Consider the following 18255-nt stretch of genomic DNA (forward strand, 5'->3'; position numbering starts at 1 on the left):
GACAAAGGAATAGATAAATAAAATGTGGTGGATACATAGAATATTATACACCCTAAAAAAGGAAGGAAATTCTGACGTATGTTACAATATGGTTGAAACTTCAAGACATTATGCTCAGTGAAATAAGCCAGTTACAAAAAGAAAAATATTGTATGATTACACTTACATAAGGTAGTTGGGCTAGTCAAATTCACAGAGACAGAAAGTACAATGGTGGTCGCCAGGGCTGGGGATGGGGAGAATGGGGAGTTGGTATTTAATGGGTACGGAGTTTCCGCTTTGCAAGATGAGGAGTTACAGAGATGGATGTTGGTGGTGATTTCACGACATTATGAATGTATTTAATATCACCAACTGTATACTTAAAATGGTTAAGATGGTAAATTTTATGTTATGCGTATTTTACCACTCCCGCCCTCCCCCCCACACACAGAAAAAAATCAGACAAAGTGATAGCGGCTTACCCAAAATGTCATTGGCTTATCCAAAATGTTTCTCGCTTGTGTAAGGTCTGGTTAAGCAGTTTAGTATGATGCTCTACAGTATTTGGGACGCGGAAGGTTCTGTGCGGCCTTCAGGAATGCAGCATTCATGTTTCTGGCTGCAGGATGGAGGGAGGGATGGAAAATGAGAAGCAAAGGGCACACATACACCATTGCTTACTAAAGGTATCTGAAAGCTGCCATGCAGACTTAGGCTTCCATCCCATTGGTCAGGACTTTGTCACATGGCCACACCTGGCTGCAAGGAATGCTGGAAAATGTAGTCTCCCTTCTAGGCAGTCCTGTGCTTGCCAAACATCAAGGGCTCTAACTCCTGAAGAAGGCGAGGATGGGCATTTGTGGGTCACCTTGTAGGGAACAAGGGGAGGAGCCATTTAGGAAGGAATCTTCTCTCTTTAGAGTTAAAATATCCGCAGAGGGAAACTTTCATTCTGACCAGAATGATTTCTGAAGTCTGTGCTTCCCCAATCCCCATCATTTTCTAGAAGTCCAGAAAGAAATCGACCAGGATAAAAAAAACAAAAAACAAACAAACAAACAAAAACACCTGCTCCTAGTATTTGTTGCTTTCTTAATCTTGTGAATGTTTAAATTGGGGGAGTTCGTTTCTCTGTCCAGACAATATGGCATGGTTATCAAAGCACAGTTTTGGTGTCTAACTCAAGTCTCAGGTCTGACTCCACCCTTCTCTTAGTTTGGAGTCCACCAGAAGCCAAGCCTGAGACAGGGATTTGAGAGCAAGAAGCTTCTTTGGAACATATCCTCGGGGAACACCAGTAAGGGAGTGAAGAGATGAAACAGGAAGGGAAGACAGCCAGTGTTGAGTGCACTAGCAAGCAAGTTCCCATCATGGGCAACTGGAGCTCCACCTGCTGGGTATAGAACGTGCCTCAGTTGTCCCAGCTGAGCAGAAAAGGAGCTGGGGTACTTATGCTCCAATTTGCCTCTTTCAGAGTTTGGGGGCTGGTCCCAGAGGCCCTAATTCCCTGGCATGTCCAGCCTGCCCCACCCACTTGCCCAGAGGAGGCTGTCGCTGTGTGGGGAGCTAGGAGGAGGGCGAAGTGTTGGGAGCATCTGCCTGAGTTTCCTCATCACTAACAATAACTGCTTTCTTCTAGGGTGATGTAAGGATTAAATGACATAATCTGGAAAAATTGACACATTACATGTGTCAGCAAATAAAATAGTATAGGAAATGCAAGTACGGTCAGGTTAATGGTGGTGTAGATTGTGCAGGGCAGTCTCCCGTCTCTGCCACTGCTGCACTTGGGTTTTAGATAGGCCAGGATAGGCCAGGATATAATTCCCTCGTCCTTGGGGTGGCTGGGAATAAGACTGTAGGGGCTGGGGTTGGGGCCTTCAGGCTGGGAATCTCCTATTTCGCTAACTGCCCCTGGTTACTCCATGCAGTGTGCAAATGTTACCACTTTCTGATTGGGAGGCAGTCGGCTAGGAAATGCAGCATTCATTAGCTACTACTTTAAAATTAAGACCCTCTCCTTAAAGGAGAGGGCATCGTACCCAGGTTGAATTTAATGCTGATTATGTGATCCATACATATGAAAGCATGGTAGCCACCCAACTCTCACTTACGTGTCCAATTTGCAGGTACGAAAATGAGTGTGAATGTCAACTCCTGCTAAAAGAAATGCTTGAACGGCTTAACAAGGTGAGCGGAACACATCCTTGGGCTTATGCAGCTTAATTACAGTATTGAACGGAATGGTGGAAGTGCATGTTTTACATGCTTCTCTTTGTGTTACTTTAGCGGTCACTACTTCTTTTGCAGTCACTCTCTCTCGACTTGTTAATTTCAACTGAGTCTTTGTGAGTGAACTCACATACCCATACACACACCCCTGTCTCCTGGGAGAAACACAGACTATGAAGCTTGTTGGCTATGCTAGGCTAGCAAAACCTGCTGGCGTTACAATGACAAGGGGCTGTTTTACCTGTCATACCAATCCCCAACACCGAATTTAGGAAGGACCTTGCTTTGGGCAGTGGTTATTTGGACACAGCGATACCTCTGTCCTGTTGTCTAAGAGTTTTGAGATTGCTGCTCCACAGGAGAAGTCTCAGGAGAACAGAGGAAGAAATTTCTACCTCCCCTAGAGCTCCCTCTTATAGCATGACCAATAGCCCCAGAGGAGATGCCAGGGGTTCTTAGCCACTTGACTTTCCTGCAGGGTTATGTGGAGTTGTTCTCTGCAGAACAGGGGTGATTTCCTTCTTGGGATTCTTCATCATCATTCTCACTAACTGATTGGATTTTCTGCTTTTGCCAGGAGAATCCCATCACCAGAAAGCAGAATGATTCTGGATCACCAGGGTTGTACAGAACCAGGGATGGCAGATAACTTTAAGCATGGCCCTTTTCTGATTATTTTTGAGCTCAAATATCAGAGCGGAATGACCAATGGAGACTATTTAGTGGAAGGGCTGCTTAATTAGGGCACATGGGCTGCCCTTCCCCACCCCTTCCATGCCTGCAACTCATCAAAATTGCTGACAAAACCGCAGACTCTTCCCTGCCACGCCCAGGGAACTCCAGGCAGCCTCTTTGGACAGTCAGGGTTAGCACCGGATGTTTGCCATCCCTTCACTTTGTCCAGCCTTTGCTGTCTAGGATTACTCTGCTGGTTGAGGGGAAAATCAGAACTAGAATCTAGGGAAACTCAGTTTTGCTTTGTCTGTGTTACCTGCCCCCTGCGTGTGAGCACGTACAATATGTTCAAACCAGGACAGTGTGCAAAAGAGGGTGCTGTCTGTAATTACACAAGTCGGTCAATGCAGGCTGGGACTGTCTCAGGCCAGCTAGTAGGACACATGGGCACCCTAGATAGAAACACAGAGATAGCAGTGAGAATGCACCTCAGGAGGGCCCTGAGGACAGACGCTCAATAGTTGGCCTGGAGAACGATGGCCTTGAGCCTGTTGGATGTCTGAGCTGGGAGCTGGGCCTTAGTAGAGTCTGACGTCACCCTGCTATTCTGTTGACACCTGTAGATCATCCCCATTCTTCTGTTTGGTGGCAACCTCAGACTGCCAGAACATGGCCTTCAGACACGGGGCCCTAGCATCCTTCACAGCACCCCGCAGGCCCTCCCAGGCCCTCTCCCCAACACTTCCACATGTTGCTTTGTGAGCATCTGTCCTCACTGCATGCAGGGCTTTCTCCTCACTTGTCACTCATGCAGTGCCATCCTGGGTACTCTTCAAATAAAGGGGAGAAAGAATGGGGTTCCTCCTTTACTCTTGATGGAAAATGACAGTGAATTTAAAAAACAAGCTTAAACTTTCCGTTGTTTTTCTCTTTTTTTACAAAAGCGATCCATATTCTCAGTAGAAAAAATAAAGCAACATAGATAATGAAAAATAAGGAAAAAGCATCGCATTATACACCTTTATGTATATTGTGACATAGAGTGTGGACATTTGAAGTATCAGCCCTGTAAGAATATTATGAAGGTTCTGGGGAAAGATGCTACCAAGAATTTGGGTGAGGCCAGCACAGGGAATTGGCCTGACTGGCCCCTGGGTCCAGGTGAGACAGTACTTCCCACACGTGAGCTGCACAGCCCCAGTGAGGAGTGTAGCCTGTGATTAGGGACCTCCTGCTACTGCTGAGCATCTGCGAGACTGTGGGCCGATTGCCTTGTCCCTCAGAGCCTCAGCTTCTTCATCTGTGAAATGGAACCACAATACTCCCCACCCACCATAGGAGTGAAAGTCAATGTGCCTAGTGAGAACTAAATGACGTAATAATGTGTATGACTTGCCCATCGCCTGGTGGCGCTCAATCACCGGTCACTGTTATTATTACAGAGCACTTGATGTGATAGACAGCAGCTTGATTTTCTCCACAGTATGGGTGCAGAACCCTGGTGAAATGGGAAGTGACTTTAGAAAGTGCATGGAGGAGTGATATTTAATACTTGTGAATTTTTTAGGATTACGTATTATTTACAGCAGATGACATATAGATTTCCAAACAAATCTACGTAAAAATGAGTACATTTAAAGACAAATACAGAGTGAATAAGATGCAGGTAGTCCTTGGATAACAGTAGAATTCCTAAACACAGCAGGCAGATGCAGGGAGCTGGGGAGGGCTTTGTGCAAGCCTGTAGGAGCCTCAGAACAGCCTGTGGTTATTGGAGGGGCAGGTTTTATTCTCAGAAATGACCTAGTCCAAATCCTTCTCTGGGCCAGTGAGGAAACTCACCCTTGGTGAGGTTAAATGACTTCAGAGCCTTGCAACTCAGCCGCGATAAGTGTAGACAGGAGTTGGGGTCTTTTGTGTTTGTGGTTCATTCTCCACCTCCAGAGAATAGTCAGGGAATTGAGGTACTCAGAGGCCAGACACGAAGCCAGAGAGTTCTCGGCAATCGGTGGCCCCATGGACCTTGATGTTAGTGTCCTGTCCACATACCCTGGGCCGTCCCAGTGGTCACTCAGACATGCTCAACACCCTGATCACTGCCTGCATCTCGGGCTCTGGGAACATGCATGGCCCACATGAGTACAGTCCGGAAGAGCTGGGTATTAACACCTCAGGAGCAACCCTCAGCTGCTGTGGACCAGGAGAGGTGGATAAGCTCCCCATCCCTCCTAGCAACAGTGCAGAGTCGCGTTCCACAGGGTCCCTCAGAGGGACCCCAGCAGGACTGAGCTGTCTACAATGGCAACCTGCTCATCACACTCCTTCATTGGTTCCCTTCCCTGGCTCACTTCCCTCCCTTCCCTGTGCCTCCTGGGATTACCTCCCAGATAAGCCACAGGTACCCAGTCTTTGCCTTGGGGTCCACTTCTGGAGAACCCAAATAGTCCCTCAAGGGCAGGACCAGGTGAACACTGGACCTTTTTGTTCTCTGCTGAGATCATCAGATGACATGAAAGAGGCTAAAATTCACATCGCATCAGCTGGTCCTGTGAGTGGTTTTGGCCTGCAGGTTTTGGGTATTTTCTTACATCAGATCAACAGGGTTTTAGCTCAGTCTCAGTGCACATTTCCTTTGGTCTCCCTTGTGGAAGGGATTCATCCCTGGATGTGGCCATGGGACATCACTGACCCAGTCTTTGCATCCTACTTGGAAGATAGTGCAATGTATGTGAAAGGACTGATGGCCCCTGCCTTCACAAAACCACCATGCATTTCTTCATGCTGCACATGTAATCAAGCCTACAGAAAGAGCTCCTGTAGTTTTATCAGTGAGATAAGTTATAGCGGGCCACTCTTTGCTATGCACTTGGAAGTGAAATAAACTCCTCAACACGTTACCTACAACCTATGGCCAAAGTTATTCAACTTCTCAGCCTTTTGATGTAGTAGGAATTCCAGGCGACTTTAAAATATTTGGGTTTGCTGACTTCTAGAACTCATGGTCACCAAATATATACATATGAGATTACTGGTCTGCTATGATGCCTGATTTGCTTATCTTAAGGAAATTGTAAGCAGCAGACTTTAAAATCTCCGTCTCTTTTTTCTTGAAAATTCCCAGAATTTTAAAATGATGTGGTGTCTAGTCAAATGCTTTCACTTAAAAACAATTTTAAAAATATTTAAAGGCTGACATATGCGCTTTTTCATGTAATTCATGTGTCTCTAAAACGTGCCTGCGGAAAGCAGCAAGAGGCCAGGGAGTTTAGGGGATAACATGGTGCGGGCATGAAGCCCTACCTTCAGGGCTGTGCCTTTTTATGTCCAAGATTTCCTCTGAGTCCGGAAATGAACTTCCAGAGAAGGAGATGAAACTGGGAAGGAAGAGGAGGAGTCCGGGGGTGGAGAGGCAAGAGGAGCAGAGGAAGAGTCAGGATGAATGCAAAGGGAGAGAGAGCAAAGTTGAGGAGACTGAGGCAGAGGCAAGAGAGAGGGTGGAGAGATGAGACGCCCAGTGCCCTCCTTCAGGCCAGCATTAGCACCTGGAAAAACAACCTTAGCATTTTTGGAAAGGTTTTTGACATCCAGAGTTGGAGGAAAAGTGTTTTTTAATTAAATTCCAGCTAACTAGAAATCTTAATGAACTTAAATACCCATTCTTTAGCAGTTGGGTTTTTAATGGAGTTTCTGAGATCCCTGTGAATAGGTAAGTGAGGCTGTTTTTTTTATCACCCTTTTTAATCTCAGCCATTTGAGTTTAAAAGGGCTGATTTTCAATAATGCTCCAAATTCTAGTTATTTCTCCAGCTCCTTTCTAAAAACATGGCTGTAAATAGTCTAGATTAGTGGTTCTAAAACTTCAGTGTGCATCAGCGTTACCTGGGGTGCGGCAGGGGTGGGGGGCACATTAAAACCCAGACTCCTGGACCTCAGCCCCAGAAATTCTAAGCCAGTAGGTCTGGCATCTGCTGGAGTATTTACATTTCTGATCCGTTCCCAGGTGTTGTGATCCAGGGACCACATTTTGAGGGTCACTGGTCTAGATCTAGGACCCAGGCAATATCAGAGTTGGAATGTTTTGTAAAATTAGACTATTGACCCATAATCTCAGTTCAGAAAAATCTAGATGATTCTGCTGGTGAAGCTTCTGAAAATTCAGCTGACAACATCCACAGCATAATAAAAACACAAGCGTCTACACATTTCTGAGTTCTGGCGCAAACAAAAGAAAACACTTCCCAAACAAATTTTCCTCAATGTATCAGCAACTGTACATTCCAGTGGCCCCTACTCACCTTTCGGGGTTTTGAGATCAGTTTATCAGGTGATTATCTTCAAAGCAGGACAGTGTGCTTGCAGAAACATCTGCTTAATCCCTATTTTAAGAATAACTATTGACTGGCCTTTTACTATCACTATGAGCAATTTTAAAGATTTAACTGATGGGACCCAGTGCTGGTGGTTTTAGCACAATCCTAGGAGGGAAGTGGGGAAGAATGACAGGCACCTCGAAGGATGGAGTCAGGGCTTAGCACTCAGCTCTTGGCTAGTAGAGAGAAGCCCATGGCAGGTTCCAGGCCCATTATCTTCCACTAACTTCCATTCACGAGCTCAATGACGCACTGCATCGGTCTGTCCTCAGTCCCGCATACATGGAGGGAGGCTCTGGACTTCAAGGTGCCATTTGGCAGAGCCCTCATGTTGCATGGAGTTGCTTGAAGAGTCTCTGAGGGAAGAGGGCAGCTGAGCAAGGGGGATGCCTGTGGCCCCTTGGTTTTGCTTCAGTACAGTAGCTTTCATGGACTGCTTTGTTCAAAGGATGGCACATGTGGCTTAACAAAAGTTTGAGGACCAGTGACCCCTAGGGTCCCTTCTATTTCTAAAATTTGGAATGTTTGATTCCTTATAAATAATCACACAAAGGGTCCTTGAAGCCCTGTTTGCAGTCATTCAGCTTTGTGGCTCAATCTTGGATGCATTTTGGTAAGAGTGATTGAGAATTCTGTACCCCACCCCATCCTCAGCAGTCTTAAGACGGGTAGAGGGAAGATAGAACAACATCCACCCAATGCTCCTGCACCTCGGGCGCAGATTTAGCCAGGCCTCTCTGAGGGTGTGGTCCCATCCCCGGGGCTGAGAATCACTCCACAGGGAACCATTGCCTTTGAAGGGAGTGGGGATGCCTCCGGGAACACTGTGATTTTCTTTCCCATCATGTGGTCCAGCTGTCAGGCAAGGTGGTGGTCATGTGACCCGTGCTGGCCAATCACAGCTCTCCTGAGGGAGGGATGCAGGGATGAACTGATTCAGAGCTGGGTCACTCTGAGCACAGGTCCTTGACTCCTGCTACTTAGATTCCTGAGACTGCCCTGGTTTCCATCTTTGCTGAGGTCTGGTTGTTTTTTTGTATTTTACAAATTACCCAGGTCTTTCTGAATCCTCCACCCTTTTCTGTTGCTGGAAAGATTCAGGCTTCCCTTTCCACCATTTCTCTTACAAAAGGCTTCACAAGCTTGTGAAATACTTATGGGTATTTCAGAAGACCAGGCACCAGGATCTCCAAGGGGTCTGCCCGCTTCCCCTGGGGTAGGAATGCCTCGATTTGCAGGAGTGCATCAGTCTGGGTCTGATCGCCCCGGGCTGGGTAGCGCACGCCTTCTGGAAGAAGAAACGCTACAGCTGAGTTTTCATTAGACCCTCCCTCACTGTCGTCCCTGGGTTGCAGGATGTGAGGAATGGTAAGGGCCCAGAATGGTAACCCTCTGAAGGCAGAGCTCTTTAAAGGTCAATGGCGAATTAATTAAACACATGAATGAGCTCAGAAGCTAAGTCCCATAGTTAGATTTCATATTCTTGTAGTTTGGACAGTTCAGTGTCCTGGATCTGGAAAAATGTGTCCCTTTTTGTAATTTGGTTCATTCTTCTATTTCTGATTTAAAACAAAAAACCTAAAAAACTTCAGACCATGTGTAGATTTATTGAAGGGAGCGGTTTTCCCAGAAGCTCTTTCTTCTCCCCGTGGGCAGCGGTGCTGGTGGCAGCAGGGGCCCGGTGCTAGGGCCAGGAATCAGGAGGAGCCTTGGAGAGTCTAGACAGGAGAGTCCAGGGGCGAGGGTGAGGAATGACTTTGGACGCTGGTGTCCTTCCCCGTTCTGTCGAGGGCTCCTTACCTGGGGATTCACCCTGGAGCAGAAACCTGGAGGAGCACTGAGGAGAAACAAGATCTTCCATTGCCGAAAATTGCTCCCACAGAGCCGTGCCATGCAGTATGGCAGGCACCAGCCGCACGTGGCTGTGGAGCACCTGCAATGTGGGGAGTTCGAATTGGGATGTGTTATGAGTGTAAAATACACAACAGTTTCAAAAACCTCATCTGAAAACAAGAATGGAAGATATCTCACCACTAACTTATTGATTACATGATGACATGATAATATTTTGGGTATACTGGGTAAAATAAAATATATTATTAAAATTAATTTCACCTGTTTCTTTTTGTTTTATTTAATGTGGCTACTTCTAGAAAGTTTAAAGTTGGCCAGGCATGGTGGTTCATGCCTGTAATCCCAGCACTTTGGGAGGCCAAGGTGGTTGGATCACCTGAGGTCAGGAGTTCAAGACCAGCCTGGCCAACATGGTGAGACACGATTTCTGCTAAAAATACAAAAATTAGCTGGGCGTGGTGGTGCACGCCTGTAGTCCCAGCTATTTGGGAGGCTGAGGCAGGAGGAAACGCAAAAGGAAATGTTTTGTTTGTTTGTTTTGTTAGTTCATGTCTTTTTTTTTTTTTTGAGGCGGAGTCTCACTCTGTCGCCCAGGCTGGAGTGCAGTGGCGGGATCTCAGCTCACTGCAAGCTCCGCCTCCCGGGTTCACGCCATTCTCCTGCCTCAGCCTCCTGAGTAGCTGGGACTACAGGCACCCGCCATCTTGCCCGGCTAGTTTTTTGTATTTTTTAGTAGAGACAGGGTTTCACCGTGTTGGCCAGGATGGTCTCGGTCTGCTGACCTCGTGATCCGCCCGTCTCGGCCTCCCAAAGTGCTGGGATTACAGGCTTGAGCCACCGCGCCCGGCTGTTAGTTCATGTCTTTTATTAACTCATACAGTTCCTTGTCTTCTGCTTTGTTGAAGCAGTAAGTCAGACAACATTTGCCACAATAATGTCTGTCAAAGTGGCTTGCCATAAACGCTCCAGCACCACATTCATCAGAAGGGCACTCTTGATAAAGGTGGCTAATTTTACCATTCTCATCCACCTTAATATTTATAACATTATAATAATTAATAATAATATTTCAGGACAGCCAGCTTAGTCTTCTTTCTCTTGTGCTTATTCTTCTTGGGGTGGTGTTAAGACTTCTTCCTTTTCTTAGCACCACCACGAAGTGTCAACACAAGATGAAGAGTAGACTCGTTTTAAATGTGTAGTCAGACAAAGTACATCCATCCTCCAGTTGCTTTTGCTAGCAAAGATCAGTCTTTGCCCATCAGGAGGAATTCCTTCCTTATCCTGGGTCTTGGCCTTTACATTTTCTGTTGTATCTGAGGGTTCAACCTCGAGGTCAGTGATGGTCTTCCCCGTAAGGGTTTTCATGAAAATCTGCATTTTGGTGGCGGCTTCACTACAGATGGCTGATCGAAAAGGAAGGAAATGTTTTAAGATATATTCCTTAGGGTTGCACATTAACTAATTTGATCTTATACAACTCTCAAGTTCTGCAAGATAAAATCTTCAGTTCTCTTGGATAGATAAAAGCGCTTCAGAAGTTTGAGTTGGATGAGGGTTGGCCACTCCCCTACCATCTTGCTAATGCTTCAGACCAAATTTACACAGAGAGAGATTTGTTAAATATTAACATTTATTGTGATACAGGCCCCCAGGGTCCATACAACCTTCTGTGTAGGCTCCATGACGTCTCAGCTCTGGTGTCTTAGGTGCTAAGAGAACACTTTGCATGGAAAGCTCATTCAAGGCAGAGGCTACAATAGGGTCAGAATTTCAGGATCCTTCTTGTCAGCATCAGACAATCAGAAATCTTGCTACACCAGTGGTCTTTCACAAGAGCAACTGAGGAACCAAGTGCCTTTTATATTTATCTATCTATCTATCTATCTATATATCTATCTATCTATCTATCTATCTATTTCAAGATGGAGTTTTACTCTTGTTGCCCAGACTGGAGTGCAATGGCGTGATCTTGGCCCCCTGCAACCTCTGCCTCCAGGTTCAAGTGATTCTCCTGCCCCAGCCTCCTGAGTAGCTGGGATTGCAGGCATGTGCCACCACGCCTGGCTAATTTTGTATTTTTAGTAGAGATAGAGTTTCTCCATGTTGGTCTGGCTGGTCTCGAACTCCTGACCTCTGGTGATCCACCTGCCTCAGCCTCCCAAAGTGCTGGGATTACAAGCGTAAACCACTGCACCTGGCCCCAAGTGCCTTTCTTAAGAGAACAGTCTCAAGGCCTTGCCAGAACTGAAACCTTAGTAGCACAAGGGTGGGGAGTGTCTCTACATCTCATGGCCAGTCCACATATCGTGACTGTCATAACTCTGTTCATGCGAGCGTGGACAGTGTCTCTTACATATTTTAGCCAAACCACGTGTCCCTCTTGATTAATGAGAGCCCATTGCTAATATTCATTATTTTATTAGCAAGTCACTAATAAGTCAGTAAAAATCCACTTCCCAAGGCCTCAGGTGTTGGCAGGTGTGCATGGCAGAGGTATCTTGGGAGAGTGGGGAATCCTGATGAATCCAAGTAATGCTCACCTGTAATATCACACTGAAGATGCCGAAGTATATAAGTCACTTCTGGACATCGTAGCACAATCTTATTAAGAGCATTAATAATTCTTTCATACCTATTTGGTGTATTCAAACTAGATCAATGAGGTAAGAGCCAGTGAATTATCAGAAAGTTTCCTGAGAAAATTCAACCTTTTGTGATCAGTGTAGTTTCCAACCTTAGAGGAACAAATGCTATTCACAAACCAGTCATTCTAAAAAATGCGTTTTTGTATTAAAGATGCATCTTCTCAGGGTAAATGTTAATAGTCCTTGGGAGAAAACTACTAGAATACAGATTTCAGGATTTAAGGGAAAACTCTTTCTTTCAGTCTTAGAAACCCAACTCACTGATGATGAGATATAGAACAAATACAGAGGCTACTTAAATATTAACTTTATTTGGTATGTAAATATACCTAGCGCTCCGATCTTTCTAGATCAAGGTTACTTAACCCTGGCCGTATTGACCCTTTAGGCAAGGGAATTCCTTGTGTGCAGGGTTGTGGGGGGATGCTGTCCTGTGTATTGTAGGCATCCCTGGCCTCTACCCACTAGTTGCCAATAGAAGGACCCTATCACTAAAGTGGTGACAACTAAAAATGTCTCTAGACACTGCCAAATGTCCCCCTGGGGACTAAATCACCCTCTGTTGAGAACTGCTGTTCTAGAACAGGTCCAATGGGCTAAGCCATTGCCTTGCTGGAATGCATAATCTCAGATCCCTCCCAGACCTGCTGAATCGGAGTCTGCATTTCAGTAAGCTCCCGGGTGGTCTATGTGCTCATATACCTGGCTAGCTTTACCCCTATGCTCCATGGTGCCTGTGGCCAGGGATATGTGGCTCTCATTGCAGGAAGCTGATGAAGCCTTGCTGCATAACCTGCGCCTTCAGCTGGAAGCCCAGTTTTTGCAAGACGATATCAGTGCGGCGAAGGACAGGCACAAGAAGGTAACCATGACCCCTTGAAGTCCTTCCTCTAGAAAACCCAGTTTGGGTTTGATCAGGTAAGCCCAGGGTACTGTGGCTGAAAACAGACTGCTGGAGAGTGGTATACCTTTGTGCATTTTCCCTCGAATCAAATAGGGGTGAATTGGTCACTGGACAGGGCTTAATGAGCCAGACCTGCTTTGAAGAGTGGGCAGTAGTGAGTGTGGTTTGAGGGCCGTGGTGTTGCGAACCAATATCTATATTGTACAGTATAATTTACAAAGTGATTTTATATAGATCCGTCTTCATTAAGCGACAGTCCATCAACTGTTTCTACTCAGAAGATACATTAAAAAGTCTTGTTTTGGCCGGGCGCCGTGGCTCACACCTGTAATCCCAGCACTTTGGGAGGCCAAGGCGGGCGGATCACAAGGTCAGGAGATCAAGACCACGGTGAAACCCCGTCTCTACTAAAAATACAAAAAATTAGCTGGGCGCGGTGGCTGGCAGCTGAGGCAGGAGAATGATGTGAACCCGGGAGGTGGAGCTTGTAGTGAGCCGAGATCACACCACTGCACTCCAGTCTGGGGAACAGAGCCAGACTCCGTCTCAAAAAAAAAAAAAAGGCTTGTTTTTCGCTCTGCCTCTGAACCCGTTAATTGCAGGAGCACATTATTCAGGAGCTTCCTCTCCTGCAGTGCTCAGACTCCCCCAGCCTCCAGCAGTTCCTCACAGGCCTGACTGTGGCGGGCCCTGGCATAATTGAAAGATCAGATCTTGCAGCTGTTTGACCATGGGTGAGTGGCCTAACCTCTCTGAGCTGCTTTTTCATCTTCAAAATGCAAATGCAGGCTCTCCTTCCCAGCAGTGGTGTGGGTGAAGTAGTGTAGCAGACCTGTGGGTGCCTCAGGGCTTCCCTCTTCAGGGACTCTGGACTCCTCCCACTGCCATCCCTGCAGCTTTGCCTGAGGACTTTCTCCAAGCAGCTGGAGGCTGCTCCACCTGTAGTGGGGTGTTGAGGAACTCCTGTCCCCGGGAGCAGGGAGCAGCCTCAACCAGAACTGATGGGAGTTGGTGTATAAACACCCCAGCTCCCTCTCGCCTTTGTAGACCAACTCTGAGGCTTTTGTTCTGCACTGGCAGCCAGAGATCCTCACCAGGATTGAGCTCCAGGTGCTCACAGTGGTGACTCATTGGTAATAGCCCTCACTGACCACCCTCCCTGCCTCACTTTCCCACTCCAGCCATCATGTTTCCTGGCATCATTGCCCAGTCAACTGTTTATACTCAGATCCCTCTCCCAGAGTCTGCTTCTGCGGAAACCCAAACTAAGACAATGTGGGAACATGGGTACAACCTGGAGCTTGGCAAGTGCTCAGTGAACCTCCAGTTCCCTTCCTACCTCAGTGTGTACCTGCATCCGTACACCAGCCCTGTCTGCTCCAATCAGGGTCCCTCCAACTTTCCATTAGGCCCAGCCATTTCCTCCTCCCCACCTACCTCCTTGCTTCTGCTCTACTTGATGGAATCCTTGGAACAGTGCCTGGGGCGGTTTTGAAGCAGCTCAAAGAATTCTTCCAGGCCATTTAGGATAATATTGATGATGATGATGGTGATGATGATAGCTCACACTGTGAGGCTCCCCTGCAGTATCTCACTGGATCCCAAGAGCAGCCTTGTGAAATAGTGCTCAGGTCAGGCTCCCTATAAGCAGAGTTCTAGGTAGTGATTTTTTGTCGCTGATGTCTTAGTGGAGGGCTCTGAGGAGAAGGGGAGGAAAGGGGCAAGACAGGGCAGGGAGCACAGCAAGGATGTGTCCTCAACTGGAGTCCAGCCGTGGCGTTCTCACCATCCCACGGGAAGCTCTGTGAATTACACCACAGCCGGGTCCCTCAAGGAGTCGAGAGAGTTGGTCTTTTGTACTCCCGTGCCATCAGTCATTGGCCTGGGTTGGGGATAAGGCAGAGCCTGGTGGCTTCCTAGACAAGATGACCATTTGTTGACCAAGGGCTGCTTTCTGCAGAGGGCTGTGTCATTTGTTGTTACTCACAGAGCTTGGGATAGGGGCACTTGGGATAGAGCTTGGGATAGGTAAAGGGGATCAGGCATCCCTACATATAGTTATCCCTGTTTTATAGAAGAACTTGCATTTTAGGAGGTTTAAATAGCTTGCCTGAGGTCACACATAGCCAGTAAATCTTTTAGTCCAGGCCTGAGTGACCAAAGCCCATTCTTTGAAACACTGCTGGTGTTGGAAAGGGTCCTTTGTGCCCTCCACGGCGCCTTTTAACTTATTTGTTTTTGACATGGGGTCTCATTCTATCACTCAGGCTGGAGTACAGTGGGGTGATCACAGCTTGCTGCAGCCTCCACCCACCCCCAGGTTCAAGTGATCCTCCTACCTCAGCCTCCTAAGTAGCTGGGACCACAGGTGCACACCACAACACATAGCTAATTTTAAAATTTTTTGTAGAAATGAGGTCCCACTATGTTGCCTAGGCTGGTCTCCAACTCCTGGGCTCAAGCAATCCACCTGCCTTGGCCTCCCAAAGTGCTGGGATTACAGGTGTGAGCCACCATGTCTGGTGAGGGCTGGTTTTCTCCTCTGTTTTTTGTGCCTCTGCCACCCAGGGCTTTGTGAAGACCAATGCACCAATGTAGCTGAAGAGAAACGGTGAAATAAAGCAAGCCTTAGTTTATTCATCTGCCCCATTGTTCTTGTGAAGATTAAAGGAGACTGAGGGGCCAGGAATGAGCATGGTGCACATGTGGGCAGGCCCACCGATGGCAGCAAATGCATCAGTCTCTTCTTCCTCCTGAACCTGGTCATGGTCTGTCCCGTATGTGATGGTGCAGCATGTGGAAGTGTCCATTCCTGTGCTCATCTAGTACTAGAAGGAAAAACCAGCACAGCTCAACTTATAACGAGAATGCTTTCCCTCCCCTAACAGAATCTTCTGGAAGTTCAAACCTATATCAGCATCCTGCAGCAGATCATCCACACCACTCCTCCAGCATCCATTGTGACGAGTGGGATGAGGGAGGTAAGAATTGGAGCAGGAGAAGGCAAACCAGCCCTGGCGGGAAGCTGTATCTGCAGACTCCCAGGGAAGGGCTCACAGGTTGGACTGTGAGGGCAACCACCAGGGTCTACTCCCCACTCTTGCCTTGTATCCTCATCTAAAGTTTGTTCTTCTGATATTTTTCTTGTACTGTAAATGCCAATATTTAGACACATGAGGATATAAACTGCGTCCTTGACCATTTTCTTAGGTATTTTCTCTTGAGAATTATGAGCTGTTCTTCCTTGCATACTTTATAAGAAATGACCAAGCTGCTTTCCAAAGCGATGTGCCATTGTTGCATCTCCACCCACAATGTGTGAGGGTTTCTGTGGCTCCCTGTCCTTGTCAGCGCTTGGTATGTCAGCTTTTTAGTGTGTCTTTGCTCTTCTAATGGTGGTGGTTTTAATTTGCATCCCCTGATGACTAAGGAAGCTGAGCATCCTTTTGTGCACTCATCTGCCATCTGGATAGCTTCTTTGTGGAAGTATCTGCTGAAGCCTCTTGCCTGTTTAAAAAATTGGTTTGTTTCCTTATTCTCCCTATCAATCTGTTAATGAATTTAAAATACAGAGAATCTCAGATAATTAGTGAATATATTTTCAAGACAGAGCTCTGCTAATGATTATGTGAGCCTGTGGCATGGAAACTAGTGGGAAAGGATAGAGATTGTTGAAGCCGATTTGTAAAAACTAAAGATTTGGATATGAAAATTTATTTCTGATATTATGTTCCAAATTCCTTCTTCATTTAGCTGTCTAGCTGCTCAACAGGATAGTAGTTTTTTTTCCTAATATAGTTTATGGAATTTTGTGATGCATAGCATGATATATATATAAATAGACTGGTGCCAAGTGAGGTGGCTCGTGCCTGTAATACCAACTATGCAGGAGGCTGAGGTGGGAGGATCACTTGAGGCTAGGAGTTCAAGAGCAGCCTGGACAACATAGCAAGACCCCATCTCCAAACAAACAAACAAACAAACAAACAAACAAACAAGAAACAAAAAAACCTCAAAACACTGGAAATGATGCAAATTAAAATAAAAATGTTACAGTGTCCCTTCTCCAGAGGTTGTGGTAGGCTAGTACAGGGTTTGGTGGATTGGGCAAGAGATAAGGTTCTGGGTCTTTTTGCAAGGATGACCTAGGATGGTGGCTGTCAACCTTGGTGACACTTGCAATTGCCTAGATGTGTGCTCAGACCATGCTCTGAGTCAATGAATGGGCTGCTCAGGAGGTGGGGCCTGCCCAGGAGCAGCATGCAGACAAGCTGCTGCAGAACCCATGGGCTGGGGTCACCAGCTGCCTGAACTTTTTCATCTTAATTATTTTATACAAAGCTAAAGAAATCCCCAAATTTGCTTTAGAAGACACTTTTGAACCCTGCAAAGTATCATCTAAGAGACAGGAAAGTTACCTTTTTTGGCATTCATGAGGATAGTCTTGTCTGAATTTCCCACCAATTACTGTTTCAGGATCCTGTTCTCCTTAGTGGATGTAACCAAGGTTGCTACTAAGGCCTTAAAAAGCTTTTCCAGAAGTCTTAATTTTCTTTGCCAGAGACGATCCCTTTCCAGAGATGTTATTTTTATTTTTTCAAACCCACTTTTGTCCTCTAACTCAAAGGTGTTTTATATCCGAGCATACCTTTTGAATTGTATCGTCTATTCCCTTGTAATAAGACCCTTCTAAGTTGTAAGTACACAGACACTGGACTGACTTTGATGTCATTGATCAGCATCACCTGGGCTTGTGAGATGTGCAGACTGTCCAGCCCAGCCTCAGACCCATTGAGGCAGAATCTGCATCTTAGCCAGATCCTCAGGGACTCGTGAGCTTGCTCAGGATGGAGAAGCACCAACTGAGAAAGCATCACATCTTTATGAGTCTTAGTTTAGCAATTCTACAGTCAAAGTAGAGAGTCACTTTCCTGTATGTCTGTGTCACTGCTGCAACCACTTTGTAAGGTGTTTGAAGCAGAGGCTGCCTTCCATGCATGGGCTTGGACACAGAAACCCTCAGTGTAGACTTGGTGTTTGATTTTGCGTGGCTTCGAGTCAATGTGCTCTGTATCAGAATGCATGGCTCTTGAGCAGTCAGGCCTTTGTGAAACAATTTGAATATTTTTGAATAAATGTGGAAAGGCAGGTCAGGAGAGAGGCACCTGCTTGGCAGAGTGTGGAGAGGTTGGAGGATTTCCTTCTAGCCATTCCCTGGAGCGTCACTTCTCTTTCACCCATTGGAGCTGATGGCTCCTGCTTTGTGCTACGCTGACATCCGAGCACAGCGTGTGGCTCGCAGCTCCAACCAACCTTCATTTTCTTAGAGAGTGTGCATTCCAGGTTTTCCTTTTCACAGAAGGGAAAACAGAGGCTTTGAGAGTCAAATGCCTTTTCTAGAGTCTCTTAGGTTCATGGCATAGCCAGGTCTAAGCTCTGGTCTCCTGGTACTTGGTCCCGGCGTTTCACACTCCCAAGGAGGTTCAGACTTTGAAGACAAAGCAAAAGCCATTGATGGCTGCGCTGTGGGCCTGGCTTAGTCTCCTCACACTACTATAACAGGACACTATAGACGGGAGGGCCGACAGGC

The 18255-nt window shown here is 46.5% G+C and overlaps 1 protein-coding gene and 1 pseudogene across 3 annotated transcripts in view; one reads left to right on the forward strand and one right to left on the reverse strand.

The window, feature by feature from the left end:
• Positions 1-18255, forward strand: part of BFSP1 (beaded filament structural protein 1) — a 71179-nt gene that overhangs the window by 37566 nt on the left and 15358 nt on the right. For all 3 annotated transcript variants that reach the window (XM_023217962.3, XM_023217961.2, XM_023217960.3), the window contains 3 exons: positions 2112-2172; positions 12528-12623; positions 15554-15646. In XM_023217962.3, coding sequence (XP_023073730.2) covers positions 2112-2172; positions 12528-12623; positions 15554-15646 — 250 coding nt within the window. The remainder of the gene's footprint in view (positions 1-2111; positions 2173-12527; positions 12624-15553; positions 15647-18255) is intronic.
• LOC111546391 lies at positions 9964-10493 on the reverse strand (annotated as a pseudogene).

Source organism: Piliocolobus tephrosceles, chromosome 20, assembly GCF_002776525.5.
Source record: "Piliocolobus tephrosceles isolate RC106 chromosome 20, ASM277652v3, whole genome shotgun sequence".
Classification (NCBI taxonomy): domain Eukaryota; kingdom Metazoa; phylum Chordata; class Mammalia; order Primates; family Cercopithecidae; genus Piliocolobus; species Piliocolobus tephrosceles.